Raw genomic sequence first — 21,163 nt, 5'->3', positions numbered from 1 at the left:
GGTGGAGGTGAGGAGATCTGATGTTTCGTCCACACCTCCCGTTGATGTTTCTCTCTCTCTCTCTCTCTCTCTCTCTCTCTCTCTCTCTCTCTCTCTCTCTCTCTCTCTCTCTCTCTCTCTCTCTCTCTCTCTCTCTCTCGTCTTTAAGGCTAGCCGAGTTGAAAAAAAAAGCAGCTGTTCCCGGAATGGATAATTCAGGTAGATCTGAAGAACGAGTATTTGTACAGTGACCTTGTCTATCAAGATCCATGCTTGAATGACAGTTTCATCCAGCTGCTCTGGCTGCTTGATCTAGTGGCTGCAGCTGTGCTGGGGGGGGGGGGGGGTAGAGGGGAAAGTTGGAGGAGAATATCCCGTCACCTTCTCCGCTGCCTCCGTCATCAGTGTTGTTGTCTAGTATGTGGATCTGGTGATCGTGTGGTTAGACATTTCGGCTCTGGTTCTTACTGATGCCGTCAGTGTCAACTGGAACTCCTTCTTCAGGTGTTGAAGATGAAATCCTCAGGTCAAACACAGCTCTCAGTGGACACACACACACACACACACACACACACACACACACACACACACACACACACACACACGGCCCTTCCATTGCTGTGTCTGGTGAAGGAGTCTCTGTGTGTATGGTTCCTGCTGTGTGTGGTTCCTGCTGTGTTTCATGCCACCGTTCCCGTCACAGAAGTATCCGATATCTGCTGTGTTCCTGTGTTTGGTAGAGCGAGCTGCCTTTGATATTGCTGTGTCTGATTCTGCTGTGTTTGGTATTTTGGTATTTCAGAGATTCTAGTAACCCCCCCCCCCCCCCTCCGCTCCCTGCTGTGTTTGACAGTAGTGTTGCTGTGTATCCTCCAGCTAGCCCAAGGTATACATGGTATCAATCACTGTTCTGTCATTCCTGTAATTTCATATTGCTGTGGATTTTACTGCTGCTGTACCCGGTACAGCTGTGTCTACTGCTGTGACATGTGGTACTGTTGCTGTGTCTGAACCTTCTGTAAATACTTCCGCTGTGGCCGACACTGCTGTTTCTAATAATGCTGTGTAATAATATACTACCATGCCTGGTAACCACTGGCACAGTGGCACTGGGACTCGCATGTATGGTACCACTGTTACTGTGTTCGTCAGTGGCGTTTCTCAGTACCATTAAAGGACCGTACCATGTACTAGTGGAATCTGGAGTAATAGGGTCGCCAGAATTCATACTCGTGAACCATGTCAAATTAATGTCCGCCTAAGGTCAATAGGACCTTTTGTCATCCCCTAACCATTGACGATAACTGATGTCTCTCCTCCCAGCGAAGCTCAAGCTATACAGAAGGGTCGTGGTTGCAACGCGGGACTGAACAAGGGATGGAGATATTCCAGAGAGGTGAATTACCGTGATGGACGCTGTATCAACTGGACATTTTAAATGAATATGAAACTCAACATGACAAGGTGTCTGTGTATGTCTATAAATTCCAAAATAGCAAATGGACTGTTAAGAATGACACTTTTGTTGTGTATGAGTTAGAAGCCGCAGGGAGTTAACACACAGACCGACTCCTGTATCTGTGTGAGGGATTGACCACTTCTCCACCCCGTGAATATGTTGAGAAACTTTCTATTGATCTGACCTCCCCTTCCTTAGTGATTTAAGATAATGAACGGACCACATGACTATCATACTGCATGAAAGGGAGGCAGCCCCTATACACCGGGATGCCCAAAGATCGAGGGGGGCCTCCACACAGGTGAGAGCACCGTGTGGCGCCTGACCTTTCCCCAGTTGCCACTGAATTTAACTAACGGCGCCGGGAGGAATAAACAGACAATTCTCACGGTGGAATAAGTTACTAAACATTGCTGATCGCTTCGTCTCGGGCGACTTGAAGCTGAAGATCGCACGATCCTGGTGAGGAAGATATACCACCCCGGACCCAGGATCCTGCTCGAGCCAAGTTCGGGTCATTTCATGAAGTAATGCGTCAACGAGCGGCAATGATAATCCTTAGAATGAGGCTTCACGTACACCCCTGATGAGGCTCCACGTACGTCCTGGTAAGGCTTCACGTAACTCTTGATGAGGCTTCAAGTACCCCCTGATGAAGCTTCACAAACACCCCTGTTGAGGCTTCACGTACTCTATAGGCGTCCACTGACCCCTGGTTGGGAACAAATGGTATCTGAGTTTAGTTTGAAAAAGTTTTATCTGCAACCAGAAGATAGTGTCGACACTTGATCTGGAAGCACTGCTCATGAAAATAACTGAAATTTCGACTGCCATGCGCCCTCCCAGAAAGTTTTCATCTTGAGAAATTCAAACAGAACAAGAATCGATACATCTTACTTTCCCGTTACCTCACCGTAGCAGACGATGTAGGCGTAGCGAGCGTGGATAAGCACCGGTATCTGAGATTAACCAAGAATCAGGTATTATGCTTCGCCTGGGGGTCTGAGAGATGTGTTGGGTGTAGGTGCAAGGGATGAGGAATGAGAGGACGAAGCTGTGGTGGCTGGTGGGACAAGGTCTTCATAGTTTACCGTCACCGTGGCAAGTCTGTCATAGTTTCCGGGGAAAGGTGTGTGTGTGTGTGTGGGGGGGGGGGGGGTAAGGGGAACGTAAACATTATGGACCATCAGTTTGTCTCCGGAATGGCTGGACATGTTTAGTGACACTGAGCGCCATCGCTGTCATGACTCGGTCACTGAAATTTATGAGTGGCATTTCTCCAGTGGACCACGAAACTTATACGATGAGGTGGATGAAGTTGGTGTGCCAGTGAAGATGGCAGTGATTCGACGTCGCTTCATCTGCGTGAGGTAGCCACTGTACAGATCTAGGCTGTGTGTATCACTGAATCATCGTAAGAAGGTATAATTGGATATGTGTCAGATCTTTTATGTATTTTAGTGGACACAAACACTGAGGATGGTCTGTCGACGTCACCTTCGGCTGTACACAGGAAGACGAACAACAGGTACTAAACCGCACGTTCGACGGAGTAACCCACTCCTTTATCAAAGGATTTAACCCATCGAGCAGGGAGAGATCTGAGAATCTCGACCTCCCGATATTGCTAAAAGAAAAGCGAAAATGGTTTTCAGGTAACGTTTATGTTATTCGGCTGGTGTCACAGTTCCTTCGAGCAGGGAGTATGGGCATCTTGCCTCCACACCGATGACACAGCGCAACGCGACGCTCCTTCATGCGAGGGGTCTTATCACACTGGCGTCACACTGGTGAGACAGCATCTCGAGTCAGTCTTTGTACACTAGGGAACTGGCCACTTTGGCTTCACACAGGTGACAGGACACATCGAGACAGTCTTTCTTCAGTAAGGTCCCGGCAATCCTAGCTCCCTACAGGCGAGAGAACACCTTGGTATAGTCTCTCCCCACAAGGAGACTTCCCACCTGAGCTCCACACAAGTGAGAGAACATGACGTGACAGTGTCTCCACAGAAGACGTACCCTTCCTAGCTCCACACAGGTGAGAGAACACTACAAACACTTGACTGACTCTCTCTCCGTCAGACAGCCGCTGCTGGAGTTCACTTAACTCCACCGACGGGAATAATGACTTGTTTTCAAAGAGGAAGGACTCATTAACGCCGCTAATTACTTCTGTTCGGCTGACGTGAAGTAATCACCGGAGCAATGAGACAGCATTGGCAGGGAAGATGATTACCCAAATGCGTTATTTAAGTTGGTTTGGCCGAAGAAAGTAATGCGATAAGCATTGATTTGATCATTACGAATATATTTTGAATTTGGAAAGGTTTTTCTGCAAGTATAATTATTTCTGGACATGACACGTCAACTCAGTCATGAGTTGAAGGTAACATGAATCAGAAGAACCAATACATCCAGGAGGGTCTGTCTGACCCAGACAACAGAAGTGTCTCACCCAAACAACAGAGGGGGGGCCTCTCTCAAACAATAGAAGGAGCCTGATCCAAAACAAGAGACTCATTCAAACAAGAAAGACTCCCCTAAACAACAGAAGGAAGGTTACTCAAAACGGCAGAGAAAGCCTGATGCAGACAACAGAAAGAGTTTGTCCTAAACAACAGGAGACCCACCCAAGCAACAGAAGGGAAGACCCACCCACGCATTACATGATGGGAGGGCTGCGGCCTCCCAAACACAACCAGGCTCAGGAGACGTCAACTGCTCTAACATTTACAACGGAACGGGAGGGACCTTCCCTGCGTCCACCACCCACCCAAGGGGGTGCAGACATGTTAGGCGAGGCGAGCGTGGGTAATTGATACGCGTCGGAATACGGAATGAACCGACATACAGGAGGGACTGATGCGTCCGGGGAGAGTTCGAGTGCGTAGTAGATCTGATAGGGAGTGGAAGGGGTCAAGGAGGAGGAGGAGGCGAAGGAGGAGGTGTTGGGACCTGCAAGCGAAGTAGTTACCTCGGGCTTGCGAATGGTATGCGTGGGCTCGTCATCTGCGGGGGATGTAACAGTTGAGGTTTACTGGCCTGACGTCGGCAGCCTTGTTGTCATGGAGTCTGGCTCCCTCCTGACCACCGCTGGTCACGCCCCAACACACACCAGGAAGCAAGTTTTTTTCCTCCGGTGTTTTTATCCCTCGTGTTTCTTCTTCCTCATATCGCATATATATATATATATATATATATATATATATATATATATATATATATATATATATATATATATATATGTATAAAACCCCATAAATCACTTCGTGAATGCTTGTATTACCGTCATTTAAGCACATGTAGGTTAATATGTATGTATGGAAGATGCCAAAGAGGCGTTTTCATATTCATTTTTAATGTGTGAAAATGATAAAAGCCAAATATGCAGACACCCAGTGTCATCCAGTTATTAAATGATGAGTCTGACCTGCAAAATGACGAATCTGATGAGGAAATGATGAGTTCGATCTCAAAATGATGAGTCTGATGGCGTAATGATGAGCCCGACTTCAAAATGATGAGTCCTATCGCAAAACAAGACAAACTAGATTGTGTTTACGTAAAGACTGCAGTAGGTTTTTTTTCTTCTTTCTCAAAATTTCCTCTCGCCAGCCAAGGTCTGCCGGGCGAGTTTAGAAGCACATGCAAGAACTACAGGCTCAAGGATGTGTGGGTGGGTGCCTGCGCCCCTGCTCGAGTGGCAGCTTCTGTAAGTCAAGTGCAACCAGTATGCTGAAGTGACAGCCACACGAGTGCTTAAGGCTCCACTAACATGTCGAAGAAGGTGTGATGAGGTGTCATGACCTGAAACAGACACAGCAGATGGTATATATATATATATATATATATATATATATATATATATATATATATATATTTTTCCCTGGGGATAGGGGAGAAAGAATACTTCCCACGTATTCCCTGCGTGTCGTAGAAGGCAACTAAAAGGGAAGGGAGCTGGGGGCTGGAAATCCTCCCCTCTCGTTTTTTTTTTTTTTTTTTTTTTTTATACTTTTCCAAAAGAAGGAACAGAGAAGAGGTCCTGGTGAGGATATTCCCTCAAAGGCCCAGTCCTCTGTTCTTAACGCTACCTCGCTATCGCGGGAAATAGCGAATAGTATGAAAAAAAAAAATATATATATATATATGCCATAGTTTATGCCATTTTTCAACAGTTCCAGTTTCCAGGTCTTGGTGCTCGTTTCGTAACGCTTTATATGAATTAAGGGAGTTCATTATTGTGTCGTATGTAGAGATATACTTTTTATTATTATTATAGTACACCGATGTAATTTTTTTTTTTCTATTAACGTATACTGGTATTTTTTGTATTGTTAAGGTATACTGATATAAAGTGTTCTGCTGTTAACCTACATCAATATAAAGGATTTTTTTTCCTATTATTAATGTACTGAATACTGCTACGTCGTTTGGAACAGCCAAAACGAATGGTAGTAAACAGAGAAGAGATTGAAAACTTCACAGACAAGACTTTATGTTCTGGAACATAACGAACCATCATGAGAGGTTACCAGAACTCGAACTTAACGGCTGAGGAAGAAGGAGGAGGAGAAAGAGCCATGATCACTGATTGCCTAGCAGGAAACGTATGGCATCAAGAACGATGTATGAGGCCCGTGAGGGCAACATGGCAGGGAAGGTGACAGAACTACCAGGTCTGCAGTAATGGCTGGGAATGTATTAGATAAAACATATCCAACAATAATGTTACTCTGGTATGAAAAAAAAAAAATGTTGGAAGGATTATATTCAGTGTAACATAACGGGGAAGTTCGAATAATGATGTAGGGAGTAAATACGGAGGAATCTAAGCGAACACCATCATGTGTGGCTCAGGTCAGCCCCCTCGTGACACCTCAGATTGAGTTAGTTACGTCACGTTGGAGAGGAACAGCGTTATTCATCAGTCCTTTTCTTCCTCCTTAAACAAAGAGGAACAAATATAATCAAACAACCATCGTGAGTTTTCGATGTCTCTCGACCACTCTCCCAACACACTCGACCTTTTTTTCACTTCTCAACCCTCCCACTACACTGTTTCTGCCCCTATAGTGTCCTCCACTCACAATCGTATTTCTGTCGCTTCTAATTGAGCACGCCCATCCCCACTTCTCCCCTTTTCCCTAGAATAGCCAACTTTAGGACTTTTGGGAGAGACCAGCTGTCATTCCCTGAGTGGCTTCTGTACTAACTTTTCGCTGGGACGGGTGTTGCTTCGCTGTTCCGGGACACCTCGTGCTGTGCTGAACGCGTAGCGGAGGTTATCTTGGCTTGGATGGAGACTTGTATCCCATCTTGTACTAAGTCTTTCCACCCCGTAATGGGTAGATCGCTCCTGCTCTGATTTCCTGTGGTATTAGGGACGGACATGGTTGAAACTCTTCCCTTCTCCTGAACCCTTGATTGGACTTCATTTCAACCTGGAATCATTGTAAAGCTGTCCATCATAACGTCATGGATAACACACTTTCCCGAGGTAGAAAGTGTGATGACTTGACGTCTGACAAGGATTTCTGGTCCTTGACCGAAAGCATCTCCAATAACTTCTGTACTTCTTCAATTCCAAGTGGACAAAGTACACAGTCCAGAAAGTACACCTTCTTCGAGTCCCAAGAGAGTGTGCCTCTAAGCCAGCACTTATTTTGCCTGTCTAAAAACCCAGACTTTTCTTACAGTTTAGAGGGATGGCTCGATGTAGCCTGTCCATGACAAGGAGACCGCTCAAAGCCCTCGACTACTGTCTCATTGCTCTCACTTCCGCTACACTTTGAGACTTTTGTTACCTCGTACTTTCTCAACACGTACAATCCCTTCTTTCTGATCAGGTATATGGACATTGCAGCGCTAGACCTAGCGTTGATCTTCTCTCCTATGTGACTTTCCACTGGTCTTCCTCTATCAGGAATTTTGGTGAATCTTTCTTCGTAGCCTTCGGCATCTCTGGACCATTTGACGAGGTGTGGCATTAAGTGTTGGCTGGTTTTCTAAACCTAATTTCTTTCTTTTTCTCTCTGCTTCTCTCAGTCCCCTAATGCTTAGCGTCCTCTCCGGCTGTTCCAAAATAGTCGGCGATGGAGCGACTTCCACACTTGCTATCAACAGTTGTGTCCCTAAGGGTTCTGTCCTGTACGCTACTCTATTCTCTCTATAAGTGATCTCCGTTTTCTAACTCAGCTGTCTCTCATACTACTGATTCCATTTTACATACATCAACTCGCTTTCCCTCCCTTCCTCGCTCTAATACTCCTTTTCCTTTTCATACTGAACATACTGCCTCTTCCCGCGAACTGCTTGGCTGTGGAATTTTCTTGCTCCTGTCGTCTCTCCCTCTTCCTGTAAACTTTTCTCCCTGTAAGGGTCAGGTCCACAAACACACGCGGAGCCCTGGTTAATTTCGACATCCTTTTTCACTTCCTCCCACCTCTTCCACTCGAGGTGACCTTGACTGGGGCACGTTCTGCCCGCGCCGTGTCGGTCACTATAAAAAATTAGGAAGAAAAAAGAAAAGCTGCGAACTTTACCCGCCAGCTATGCCTTCCGGCAAAACCTATGCGTGTAGCTAGGTGCTCTCGCGGTGACGAAACGTCTGCTTCGTATCAGTAGGATGGATCATACACGTCTGCTCCTTATCAGTAGGATGGATCATACACGTCTGCTCCTTATCAGTAGGATGGATCATACACGTCAGGAGAAACATGCAATGGTCAGGCGGTCTTGCACCTTAACCGTGAACACATAGAAACATGTATGTACTCGGCCGTTCTCCAGCTGTCAACACCCTCACACCACAGGAGGGTAAAGGCGTGTCGGATGATGAGTGAACACAGCCAGACAGGAGGTTCTTTTTGCAAAGGATTACAGAGGACACGTTGATGGGATGCGGCCAGTTGGCTTGCGGCAACATGAACTGCCAATTATTATAATCCAATACTAACTACATATCTGTTCTGAACATATAAGTCTGAGATAGAACGGATTGTATGTTGAGTAGAGCGTGGCCCACTATGCTCTTGGGGGAAGTATCCAGCAGTCATGATATATTCATCCATTAGATTCCATTTTGTGGCAGACGTGTCGACGTGACCCCCAGTGTTTTCTCAGGCGACCCCCACACACAGCACCTGGGTCGTGACCCACTGTGGTGTTACTGATTCTTTCGTCCCGCCACTTGTCTTGCAACCCCTTGATCCGAGGGAGATAACCACTAGATCTTCGTCTCCAGGTAATAAGATCAGGGGTGTTGTAGGCTTGACTGTATGACTCAACTCTTCTCCCAAGTGTTGTAGGGAACAGTCATGACTGTCGGAAGTCTCAAGGAGATCGTGTTTTTAAATGACGTAGGATGAACAGCTACGGTCTGATTCGTGTGTGTGGGCCAGTTCGGTCATGTGGGTACAGTGCCTCGCGTCATACTATACGACCTTCTGCGTTGGTGAGCACTGAGGGCGGCCCTGTGGTGTAGCATGACGAAGGTGTTTACACCATCGGTAGGAGACGTGAGATAATGGACCGTGAGACCTCGGCGGTGAGACTCCCCCGTCACGCTGGTGTTGGAGGTGACCGGGGTTCGAGTCCAGGAGCGAGGCGTCACGGTCGAATGAATAAGACAACAGCGAGGGAGTGTTTACCATGAGATGAAAGGCTACGGCGAGGTGTGATGTCATGTGATCATGGCTTACATGCTCCCCCCCCCCCCCCCGCAACACACACACACACACACACACACACACACACACACACACACATCTTCGTCGTGACGACGAAACAGGAAGACACACTTCACCACACAGTTCAGGTGTATGTGAACATGTCGGACTAATCAATTTGTCTTGTAGGACACGTAAGACGATAAGGATGTTGGTTTAGATGACATTCGTCCCTGAATTAACTCATGAAATGGCATTTTACTCTGGTTGCCGCTGCATCCATTACCTCGTCAAGATAATACGAGACGATACATTGATGTTAGTACACACTTGAAGTCATCACGGACGCATTCGGCCGTCCACCAGACACGGACGTGTACGTAGACGATGTGTACACACCAGAATATAAGCCGCACATGTATTCCTCAAAGACGTTACTTGCGTACACACAGCGTATGTACCGACACACACACATAACCTACTATGTATGTGGCATGGATATTGTTTCCTGGTGCATTCCCATAATCATGTCGACCATGAAACGAGAGCTCCAACGACCCGTTACAAAGTTTCAATTCCTGTTCCTTTAACTGTTGTTATACTGAAGTAAAGGCAATGCGGGGAGAGGCGTTTCCCCCGGCCCTGTTAGCAGCCCTTCATGTATATATGTATATATATATTTTTTTGCTAGCCATGGGGAACTCTGAGTTTTCTTTTTTCTTTTTTTTTTTTTTGTCTCCAAGAGCCCGTAGCTTTAGCATTCCTTCGACAACTTTCCCGTTATAATGTTGATATCCGCTTGGACACGGGTCCTGCATCCAGAAGCTTCTAATATCACCTAGCGGCAAAAAGATACGTCATCATCATCATTCAGCGGCTGAACATGAGTGACGTCACGGATGAGAACGCTTGCTGAGGATTCTGCCGTTGAGTCTGTCACCCGCTGGTGTGGCTGGCGAAGGCCCGTCCGCCCCAGTAATTGAAGCCAGAGATCCGTCCGTCCCAGTACTTGAAGCTAGCGTCTCCCAGTAACCGGTAGTTCCCCCTTGGCGGTAGTATATCATCATTCACTGAGGGAAGAAGGGGCATCAGTGTCCATTCCAGGAAAATTCATAAGCCTTTCGCGAGGGAATTTTTCAACAAAATGAAATCGAGAGTTGTTCGTGTTTTCAGAGTGGAGGCAGAAGAATTACTTGGTGAAGTTTAAAAATCTCCGGTTAATGCTTAATCTTCATAGTTCTTTCATGATAATTATGAAAAGAACCTCGGTCTGAACATTAACGAAAGTCATTTTAAACTTGAAACGCAAAATTTGCTCCACTCTGTCCAACGAATGACACTTAATTTCATCTTGTCGAAAGTTTTCTCAAAATTGACGCATTTCCTTCTCTTCTTTATATATAAGATATGAATCTTGTGGTATTTTAGCGTCAAGTCTAACAGTATGAACACTGAAATGTCGTATATTTGGTGAAAGTTCTACCCATGTTAAATGTCTCTAGCCATCCAACAACGACTAAACTATTTTTCTTTATGTATTTTCATGAATAATGTCTCATTCAATCTTTTGTTCAGGTTATGTAATCACTAAAACCCGTTTTCTATGAGGACAAGAGATTCTGGCGCTGTAGAAACGATATTCTTTGCAAACTTTTCACTTGCTTCTAGGAAAGAATAATTTACCGTGACCATTTGTTGGACGAACTTATTTTTCTACCTTTCAGTGACGTCAGAACCGTGCATTGGAGAACCTGACGTGACTAAACAACTGCATGAGTAACGCCATCTATCTTCCCGGAGCCGATGCAGTCGCTGCCAAGTAATATAATGACTTGTTGTTACAGTTAGACTGACGGGCGTGTATGGTTTATTGTTTACCTCGGCCACTTCACTGTTTACCGTCGAAGACGAATCATTGTCCTAAGTGTTGTTATTTTGTTGATATAGTGATATAAGATGGACGTCATGACAAAGATATCATAGAGGACGAGTTGAAGCAATGTATAGTGAACTTGTACTAGTGTATAGAACTCCTCATCGATATGAACACGGTGGCCTGTACTTGCTGTAAGGCTTACGCGGGTGAGGGGTGAGGTGACGCCATGCCAGCCAGCAACTGTCTTGAACATCTCTGGTCGGGAATGCTGTCACATGAAGGCACTCAACGACGCAAAGAAGGTTAGCTTATATCAGGTAGATGTACAGGGTTTCTCAGAAGTCTGCACTTGCAGTGACAAATACAGAGTGTAGTCGTGAATTAGTCATTATTCACTGACATATATCAGTTTCTTGAACGTACGTTTCTGTGAATGTTTCTCGACACGGAAACACTGATCTGAGAATAAGCAATGATTGTTTTTTCGCAATATTACCTAATTCCCTCCCTTTGGCTATCTCCTCAGACATGTAGTAAACCTAACCAATCTTGATTGGTTTACTGTGCCATAGGGTATTTTTTCGTACTTGAAATATGTAATATTAACCTTTATAATGTGTTTATCTTTTAAGAAAGAATACTGTATAATTCCCACATGAATCCAGACTTTTGGGAAACTCTGTTTAGTAGATACAGTACTTTTCTATCCACAAGTGAAGCCCCATTCGTAAGGGAAGCAAACGGGAGTACGTGCCAATGTTATTCGAGTTGAATGAACCAAATCCACTGTCTTGTAAGTCATCCAAGTTTTGAGTGCTCTAATCTACCTTGAAATTTAAACTATCTTGTTATCAAACTTCCCTTAAGGCATAATTCAGCACGACGCTGAAAACTAGACATGTTGGGATGGCTAGTTGGGAGGCAAGCTGGGCAGTAGGCCAACTTAGTGAACAAATGAGCGATTGACGCCCACCAACCTCTCTCGGACGAAGCTTCGACCTCGCGTCTCGAAAAGAGAATACTGTATTATGGTCCTTCCTCTATTTGCCTTTGAAGATTTAAAAAATTTGATCGACTTAGCGACGTGAATTTAAAAGAATTACGTACCATGACAGCTAAATTGACACTAACCGATAACAACACCGTCTCGTGCACTGAAACACCATAATCGGATGAGATGCTAATTTAAATACCAGTATCGCCCCGCATCGCCATTGGTTCTCATGTAGTGCTAGTGAATTGTTTAGATTACATTTATATGTGTGAAAGATGACGTAAAACAGTGTATGAAACAATGCAATGGCAATATATCAGGGAAAAGTCAGAGGATATTAAAGTAAAATCACAGTTAAAAAAGAAAACCTCACCCAATCTTTCAGTATTCTGGTCGAAATGTACCCATGACTGACCACCGCCAGACGGCGCTGGATGTCAACAATACGGTATAACGAGCGGCAGCAGACGAATGCAATGTTATATTTCAGTCACAGTAACTAATCCCCAATTATGTCTTAATGAACATATCCCATATGGCTTATTTAATATTGCTCAACAGAATATAATGCTCCAAAGTATGCTCCACAACTACTGCTATAGTTTTACACGGTCGATCATTTCAAGCAAAACTGCTCAAATTTTTGAAATTATCGTTTTTTTTTTTTTTAAATTCTACTACTGCTTTCTTTCTTTGTACTCGTTAGTTCAGTGCTTCACGAGTTGTATTTCAGTATTGATATTACATAGAGAGGAACGTTGTCACAACCAAGAAATTCGTTGTATGACTTCAGTTGTTTCTACGACTGAATAAGTTTGGGTTAAGCTACAGTGTTGAGCATAGCAGAGTATTGGGGAGGGCCTGGAAATGATTTTTCATGAGGTGTTAGAAAGTTACTTGGTGGCTCCGACTTGTACTCCGTAGTAGAATTATGTTCGAGAACAGAGGTCGAGAATTGTGAATACGTGTGTAATCTAATTACACCAACACACACATGAAAACTGCAAATGTACGCATACGCATATTATCCAAACGTGAATTTTCGTGTAATTACCAATTGAACTTGTGCATGCAGTCCACGTTCACGATGTATTTTGTTAATTTATTCCATTCGCACACTAATCATATTCTGAAAGTACTTTTTTACGTCTTTTCTGACCAGTATCTTGATTCGTCTCATTATAGCCGCTCGTTCTCCTGTCTTTGCAAATCTTGAAGAACTGCTCACAGCCGACTCTATCAAACTGGTTAAAACGTAAAGATTATGATCCAGTCATTCCCTACTCACTCTCGTAAGGTTAAGTACCGTCTTTCTTGCCTTTATCCATTAGTCATTTATGCTTTTGAATATGCGGTGACCAAACACTAGAGGCATATTCTCATGTTGGCCGAATATAAGACGCGAAAAGTTTGCCGAGTGTTTCCTTGTCCATGTACTTTTGGCTGACGACAGGTTAGGGACGATGGCGATTCACAAATCTATAACACACACACACACACACACACACACACACACACACACACACACACACACACCTGCAGGTTTGTCCTTACCAGATAATATTCCAGTTTAGGTCTTCTTTCACTGCGTCCGATCCTCATTACTTTGCACTGGGGATGAATCTCTTCAACATGGACCAACTCGTTTTGGTCCCCTTATAAGTTGATGGAGTCCTCCTCATGTTAAACATTTCTCGTGACAGATTGTTTAAGCGGTTAAGGTCACCGTTGGCGTGCAACAGGGGTGTCATGTACCTAAATGATGTGCCGGAGGGGTTGGACTTTTACCTGAATATGTTTGCGGATGATGACGGGGTGACTGCATGAACTTACAAGGGGACCTAGACGATTTCCAATGTTGGTACCATATATATTCATGAGATTCATCCCAAGCATAGCAACGGAGAATGGAAGACAGCGAAGGAAGGCCTCATTGCGAATATTATAAAGGTAGATAATTACCCGCAGGTACCTGTGGGTGTGAGACAGAGACTTGGGAATCGACATCATCTCTCACCTCTCACTATATGATAGTAAAGGAGACAACCAAAATATTGGAACAGCGTTTAGGTACATGCCTAAGGAAATATTCGAGAAGCTGTTCACGTCCTACATTATGCCCAAAACTAAGATATGCTTCTTGAGTTTCGTCACCTTACTTAAGCTTAGCAAACCATCAGTAAGGGCCAAGAGAATGGCAACAAAGATGGGCGCTAGATCTAAGGGAACTGAATTACTAGGAGAAGATAGAGGCCTTAAATTTGTTGATGAAAAAAGAGTAAGGGGTGATCTGGTCACAGACGATGTCAACAGAGGACAAATCTTAAAATGCTTGACTACAGTAATCTGAGGGTAGAACATGGAGCATGAATTGAAGCAAGGAACTTGAGGAAAGATGTAACTTTTCTGAAAAAAGGCTAAAGTATTAATGAAAGAAACTTGAGTTATGAGCAGTGAAGGTAGATAGTAGATAAAAGTTTAAAAAGTTGTTTGATGGCAGAGAAAGTTCAACAGATGTGGCCCAGCAGCAGTAGATTCCATTCCCGTACAGTACAGTTTGGTGATTTCAAATGAATTGATACATATAAGCCTTACCTATTTTGCTGTTATACAGCTTTTAATACATCTGCATGTTGTCCACATATACAGTCTATAATTCCGTGTATTTCGTTCATACTTTTATAGTTTAAAAAAAAGTTACATCTTATTCTGAGACAAGTAACTTGCTCACCAGTGTTGTGGTTGTGATTGTCGATCACGACTGTACTCATTTACAACACAGGTCATAACCCCGGTCATTTCATTGGGTAATAAAGGAAGTCTGAGGTGTTACCTTTAAGATATCATCTTTCAAGGATGAAATGTTATGGACAGTAAGCCTTGCCTTTAACTAAACGAGTGTTACGGAATACGTCTCATTAGGGAAACGAACTCGATAGCCACCGTCTTTGTTTTGAAGCACTATTTCGTTGGTATGAATAAAAAAAGAACTTACCTTGAACATGAAGAACACGAGAGATTTAAAAATTTGTGATAAAATGCTATGAATTTTGCTAACGGAACAATATTACTACGCTTCCATGCGATGGGTGGGGCTCGGTCACGCCGGTGAAGACTGCCTTGAGAAAGAAGAAAAAAAAACTTTATTTACAGGAACGTGTTGCTTTAGATCTCTCACAGTTTACTGGGTCACGCAGTGCTCTGTGTATACAGCACAAGGACGTAAAAAACCACAAAAAGTAAAAGTCAAAGAAAGTAAAAGAGTAAAGAAAGATATGGTATCAGGCACCTAGCACACACAACTTGCCTAGAATGGTATCACGACCGCCAACTTATCGCTGATCTGGAAACTGTAGTAACTTTGGTACATATTTACTGTGGCCAGAACACAATACACCTGATCCCAGAAATGAGCAATCTGTCACGCAAGGATGGCTGTTGATTCCAGGTTCGACGTTATATTCCTCCCAAAAGAAAATATTGGGTTGGGTTGGGGGTAGGATGGAGGGAGCTTTAAGGTTACGAATATGTGGAATTAGAATAAAGCGGTTTCCAGAGAAGCATGTGATCAATCCTAACTTAATTTAAGACTTTTCCAGCAGCGACCTTTAGCGTAGACTGATATGGCCTGTAAATGAAACTTACATGGCGTCTCCATTTCTCTTAGTTCAACGAATCCGGAAGAAAGATATTGAATCGGAAAAAAAAGCGCTAAGCAACCCTGGTGTTCCTGTAAATGAAAACGTTTTCAGATTATTTAGGTAATGAGTATCAGAAATATAGAAAACACAGCAAAAGAGATGATGAATAACAAGAAATTAAGCAGAAATTAAACCCACACATGAAATACACTTGGTGAATATTTGCTCTCTCCATTTGATATATCCGCTTCAGTCGTTATAGTTTTATAAGACAGATCATGGTTGTCGAAAAATAGTCCAATGCGATACAGGAGTTAAAAAAGAAAATTATTTACGAAATAGTAAGGCCTACTTCAGCGGGGATTGGGTGATGAAAGGTCCCAGTAGAAGGTTTGTTTTACTTAAAGTCAACTCTAGACCTTTTCTGTTTCTAAAGGTATTTGTGGGTTGGTAACTATTTGCTTTCGATATTTTTAGTTAACGCCCCGAGGTAGTTAGGATATTTTTGTCATATGCAATCAATATATGTGACTTAGAAGCCGCCGAACTAGAAACACTCATATGCTATGCTAAGTTGGGTTAGGTTAGGTTAGGTTAGGTTGGGTTAGGTTCACTGGATTAGGGTGAATACCCCCCCCCCCCCCGCACACACACACACACACACACACACACACACACAAAGACAGAAAATCTCTGGTGGCAGATATTGTAATATTAACCTTGCCTTTCCTCTGTTCGTCTCATCTCGATTTTTGTCTTCCTTAAAACTGTGGGCGGTGCTGCTGTGTACGTTTTGCTCTGGGTCCATATACGTGATGAAATTATGTGTGGTATGAAATCATTGTGAACACCTGATGTTAATTTAGACGTACAGGACTATTCACTTGATGGGTATAACTGGAAAATGGATGGCCTTAGACTGATGACCGTGGCAGTTGATTGGTGTAAAGCCTAACTAAACTGAATAACCAACAAAGGTTTAACTTTTGAGATAATGAACTTGATGTCTGAAATTAGGTTAGGTTAGGTTAGGTTAGGTTAGACACTATCATATGTATTAAGATAATTAGACGATCGTTCTAGGAATTTACGTCCGGAAAGCATGATTGGAACGTAAATTCGTCAAGGAGTGGGAGCAGGGCTAGGATGAACTCCATCTACACAACTGAAAGATTAAAAATTTTCATAGTGTAGTTCTCTTAAATGATACGTAATGATCTTGACAATTACACCTTTTCTTCTGACTGTAATTAGATAAACGCTCACACGTGAGTGACGTATGGGAAGTCCTTAGCTCACGAAGAATGAATCTTGAATCTTGCTTGGGCGTCCATGGCCATGAAGAGATTTGAATAAAGGAAAACACTTTATAGCCATAACGGTATTAAAGTCTTCTTAGCAATCCTTTACGAATATTTTAAAAGCACATAATGTGAAAACTTGTATGACACTCAGCGAACATTATTTCATTTTTGTTCAAGGCGGTAAAGGTTAAATTCACAGCGAAAATATGTGGGCAAGTCGAAATTCTTGATAAAAAAAAAAAACCAAAAACTTTAGACATGAACCCGTGACGCGCTTAGAAAAAGCGGCGGCATATGAGCAAGGCAATATTAACTCCTGAAAGTTTGCATCTCTGTGGAGATACTGCTTACATACGAGGCCCAAACTTCCATGATAGCTAGAGTTTAGCCTGACCTTTCAGAGAGTCACTCGATGCCCGTGTTGAGAAGAGGTCATAGGAGTAACCCTGCATGACCTCACGCTTTCCAATAAGGGACACGTTTTTTGGTTTACAAATCGGGTCACATGTTTTTTTATTTTTACTAAGAAAGAAGACCTAAGTTGTGCCTGTTATAAGGGTCGGTTTCCTTCCCAGGGTTGTCTTTCTTGTTAATGGTCGGCTGTCATACCAAGGTCGGCTATCTTGCCAGGTGCATAGCTATTTTGCCACGAGGAACTCCCATCACCCCGCCACACCCCATCCTCCCTGCGGTATAGACCTAGGATGATGCAGGTTTGGTTTACGCAGTACGTTCGAGATAAATGTATCTTACAGGGTCGACGTGTATTCAAAGTTTTGGTTTTGATTAGTCAGTTACCATTATGTGAGATCATATATTTTCGCCTTCCTTTGATCAATTTTTTCTCTGAAAACCGTTCTGTTCTTGATCATATGTTGTTAGCCTTTATTACTGCTATAGTCTTGGTCGTATATTGTCATCTCTAAGAACTGTTGTGTTTTTTATCATATATTATCTTTTGAGTATTTGTATTTATCATATTATCTTTTAAGCACTGTTGTATCTCTCTCTCTCTCTCTCTCTCTCTCTCTCTCTCTCTCTCTCTCTCTCTCTCTCTCTCTCTCTCTCTCTCTCTCTCATGACAGCTAGAGACTGAGTGCGAATGAATGTGGCCTTTGTTGTCTTTTCCTAAGGCTACCCCGTACACAGTATGACCCAAGCCTCACACAGTGTGACCCTGGCCTCACACAGTGTGACTCTAGCCTCACACAGTGTGACTCTAGCCTCACCCAGTGTGACTCTAGCCTCACACAGTGTGACTCTAGCCTCACCCAGTGTGACTCTAGCCTCACCCAGTGTGACTCTAGCCTCACACAGTGTGACTCTAGCCTCACACAGTGTGACCCTGGCCTCACACAGTGTGACTCTAGGCTCTCACAGTGTGACTCTAGCCTCACCTAGTGTGACTCTAGCCTCACACAGTGTGACTCTAGACTCTCACAGTATGACTCTAGCCTCACCCAGTGTGACTCTAGCCTCACACAGTGTGACTCTAGCCTCACACAGTGTGACCCTGACCTCACCCAGTGTGACTCTAGCCTCACACAGTGTGACTCTAGCCTCACACAGTGTGACTCTAGCCTCACACAGTGTGACCCTGACCTCACCCAGTGTGACTCTAGCCTCACACAGTGTGACTCTAGCCTCACACAGTGTGACCCTGACCTCACACAGTGTGACTCTAGCCTCGCACAGTGTATCGCCGAGCACCTCTTGTCTCATTGTTGTTATCCTCGTTATTAAGACACTACCAGACGAGAGGATATTGATATTTTGTAACTCGCCAGGTGAACAGACGCTCCTGACACTATATTACTGTCAGTGTCTGGTTTATTATGGTTCATTACCGGCAGTGTCCGGTTTATTGTGGTTTATTACCGTGAGAGAGTCCGGTTTATTGTGGTTTATTACCGTGAGTAAGTGTACTATTTATTGTGGTTTATTAACGAGTGAGTCCGGTTTATAGTGGCTTATTACCGTGAGAGTGTCCGGTTTATTGTGGTTTATTACCGTGAGGGTCCGGTTTAAGAATGAGTTGGGTTAGAAATTGAAGGAAGGAGATGATTTAGAGAGAGAGAGAGAGAGAGAGAGAGAGAGAGAGAGAGAGAGAGAGAGAGAGAGAGAGGTCGCTCCATCAACGAGCGCTTGTGTGGAAGGGACAGAGGACCAGCTATGCTTGGAGGACCAGAAAGCAGCAGCAGAAGAACCCAAAGTGAGAAAGTGAAGAAAGCGCATTATATGCCACGCCCGGCCAGCGCTTTGAAGACGTCGACGGCTACGGGGAGAAGTTCCACCGGAATTTCCTGAGTTCGAGGAGGAGGTGCAGAGATGTGAGGCACATAAGAGAGATCACCACCACCAGTACACCTGTGGTACATAATAGAAGATTATGAATTGGACATTATCGTCACGCACGTGCACACGCAGACGCACGCGCGCGCATAAGACAGCGATACCAATCAGGGCGTTCGCTAACTACATGGCTCACTTATCCCTCCCGCCTGCTGGTGAGCGGGTCTGCTGTGTGAGTGTGTGTGTGTGTGTGGCTCGGGCGGAAGGGAGAGGTACCCATTGAGAGGGTGGGGGGGAGTAAAGGAGGAGGGGGGGTTGACTTTGTGGGGAGGGGGATTGGGCTTAGGCGGAGGGGTTGTAGGTGGGGTGGCTTGGGTTCTGGTGGGGGGGGAGGAGGAGGAGGAGGAGGAGGAGGAGGAGAGAGCATGTATTTCAGGGGATACTTCAACAGATTTTCCAGATACGTAGAAAATGGAGCTTGATCTTGATCTCCTTGGGGAGGTAAACACGCAAAGTCACGACATAACGGAAGAGAATCAATAGTTTACACCTAACACGTAGAGCTGAGCCTCACCATACGTGTCCCTCACGCTGGAGGAAAACGAACTTAAGGAAGGACGAAGAAAGACGTGAAAAATGAAGGAATATGACACGAAATTCATGTTGATGAATAGAAGTAAAGATCCCCACGTCCCGCCAGCTCAGAGTATCTGGTCATTATCAACCTTACGAATACGAAGGCACGACTCTTGTGCACGATCTGTCAGTACGAGGGTCGAACCGTTGTGCCCAAGGGTCGTACTGTTGTGATAAAGTGGGTTATGAACGTTCCGCAGTTGTTAATTACTTATACATGCTCGTCTGCAGGGGTTTACCTGAACCTTAACATGTGCTATAACTTTCGTTGTTACAAGAAACAGATTTCTAAAACTTGTCCTGTGGGATAACACGGCGCTGCCGGCACTCATCCACAAGAGGACCTGAAAATGAACCCCTTCGCAGTGAGTAGGATTCGAACCTACGCGGGAAGATCCCATCTGATTTCTAGTCAGACGCCTTAACCACTCGGCCATCACTGCTCTGGCGGAGGGTGTAGGGTAAGATGATTGAGGTTATGCGTGGGTAAGGTAAATGGGTAAGTAAGTACTGCAATATCGAGAATATAATAGGTAGGGTTCATGGTGAGTATCCACGACCAGTAAGGTATTGTACCTTAGAAATCGAACAAAAATGTTTGTGTATGGGTGGGTATGTATTCACATGTGTGTATTGTTTGTCTGCCTTGTATCTTTACCGATCTGTGTATTATGAAGATGGTTCTACACTCATGGGCTCCCCCTAACTCTTGAAATCTCTTTCCCATCAATTAGCTTTTAAAACATTTGCATACGACTGGCTGTCACAGATCTTCATTATAGTCATTTCCAGTCATCTTCCAGCCTCTGCACTAACACACTACTTCGTTCCATCATTTCCAGCGCGTTTAGGGCCAAGTTTCCAGTCGTGGATCCTCGTTTTTGACCTCATTAAGAACTTCCCATCGTTGAAATCGTGTCACTAATTTTGAACCCTGGCTCAAGTCACCCTTCTTTCTTCTCTTCTCCATATTGGGATATTTGTAGCCCTCAGCCTCACCCTGTAGCTCAGTCCTCATAATTCTGGCACTTACTGTCTTTGTTGTCCTTCTCTGGACACTCTTACAATCATATCTTTCTGCTTAAACATCTTTAAGACCAGAGAGACGTAATCCTCTTTTGATTTGACCTGTTGTTAATAACCTGTTATACTTTGTGTGTGTGTGTGTGTGTGTGTGTGTGTGTGTGTGTGTGTGTGTGTGTGTGTGTGCATGTGTGTGTGTGTGTGTGTGTGTGTGTGTGTGTGTGTGTGTAGGTATGTCTTGCGTGTGTGCATGGCTATGTTTGCATTTATGTATGTGTGCGTATATT

The 21,163-nt window shown here is 44.1% G+C and overlaps 1 protein-coding gene and 1 non-coding gene across 4 annotated transcripts in view; one reads left to right on the top strand and one right to left on the bottom strand.

The window, feature by feature from the left end:
• Positions 1–21,163, top strand: part of LOC139750430 (galactosylgalactosylxylosylprotein 3-beta-glucuronosyltransferase 2-like) — a 230,734-nt gene that overhangs the window by 12,404 nt on the left and 197,167 nt on the right. For 2 of the 3 annotated variants that reach the window (XM_071665228.1, XM_071665226.1), the window contains exon 1: positions 11,003–11,288. The exons of the other annotated variant lie outside the window; for it this stretch is intronic. In XM_071665228.1, coding sequence (XP_071521329.1) covers positions 11,213–11,288 — 76 coding nt within the window. In that variant the 5' untranslated portion in view covers positions 11,003–11,212. Of the gene's footprint in view, positions 1–11,002; positions 11,289–21,163 lie in introns of those variants that run through there. 3 annotated transcript variants of the gene reach the window in all.
• On the bottom strand, positions 20,215–20,296 carry TRNAS-AGA (transfer RNA serine (anticodon AGA)). Its single transcript has one exon. It is a non-coding gene; the product is annotated as a tRNA-Ser (tRNA).

This window comes from Panulirus ornatus, chromosome 9 (genome assembly GCF_036320965.1).
Source record: "Panulirus ornatus isolate Po-2019 chromosome 9, ASM3632096v1, whole genome shotgun sequence".
Classification (NCBI taxonomy): Eukaryota; Metazoa; Arthropoda; class Malacostraca; order Decapoda; family Palinuridae; genus Panulirus; species Panulirus ornatus.
Note: the sequence above shows the minus strand (reverse complement) of the source record. Positions and strands in the feature narration are given on the sequence as shown.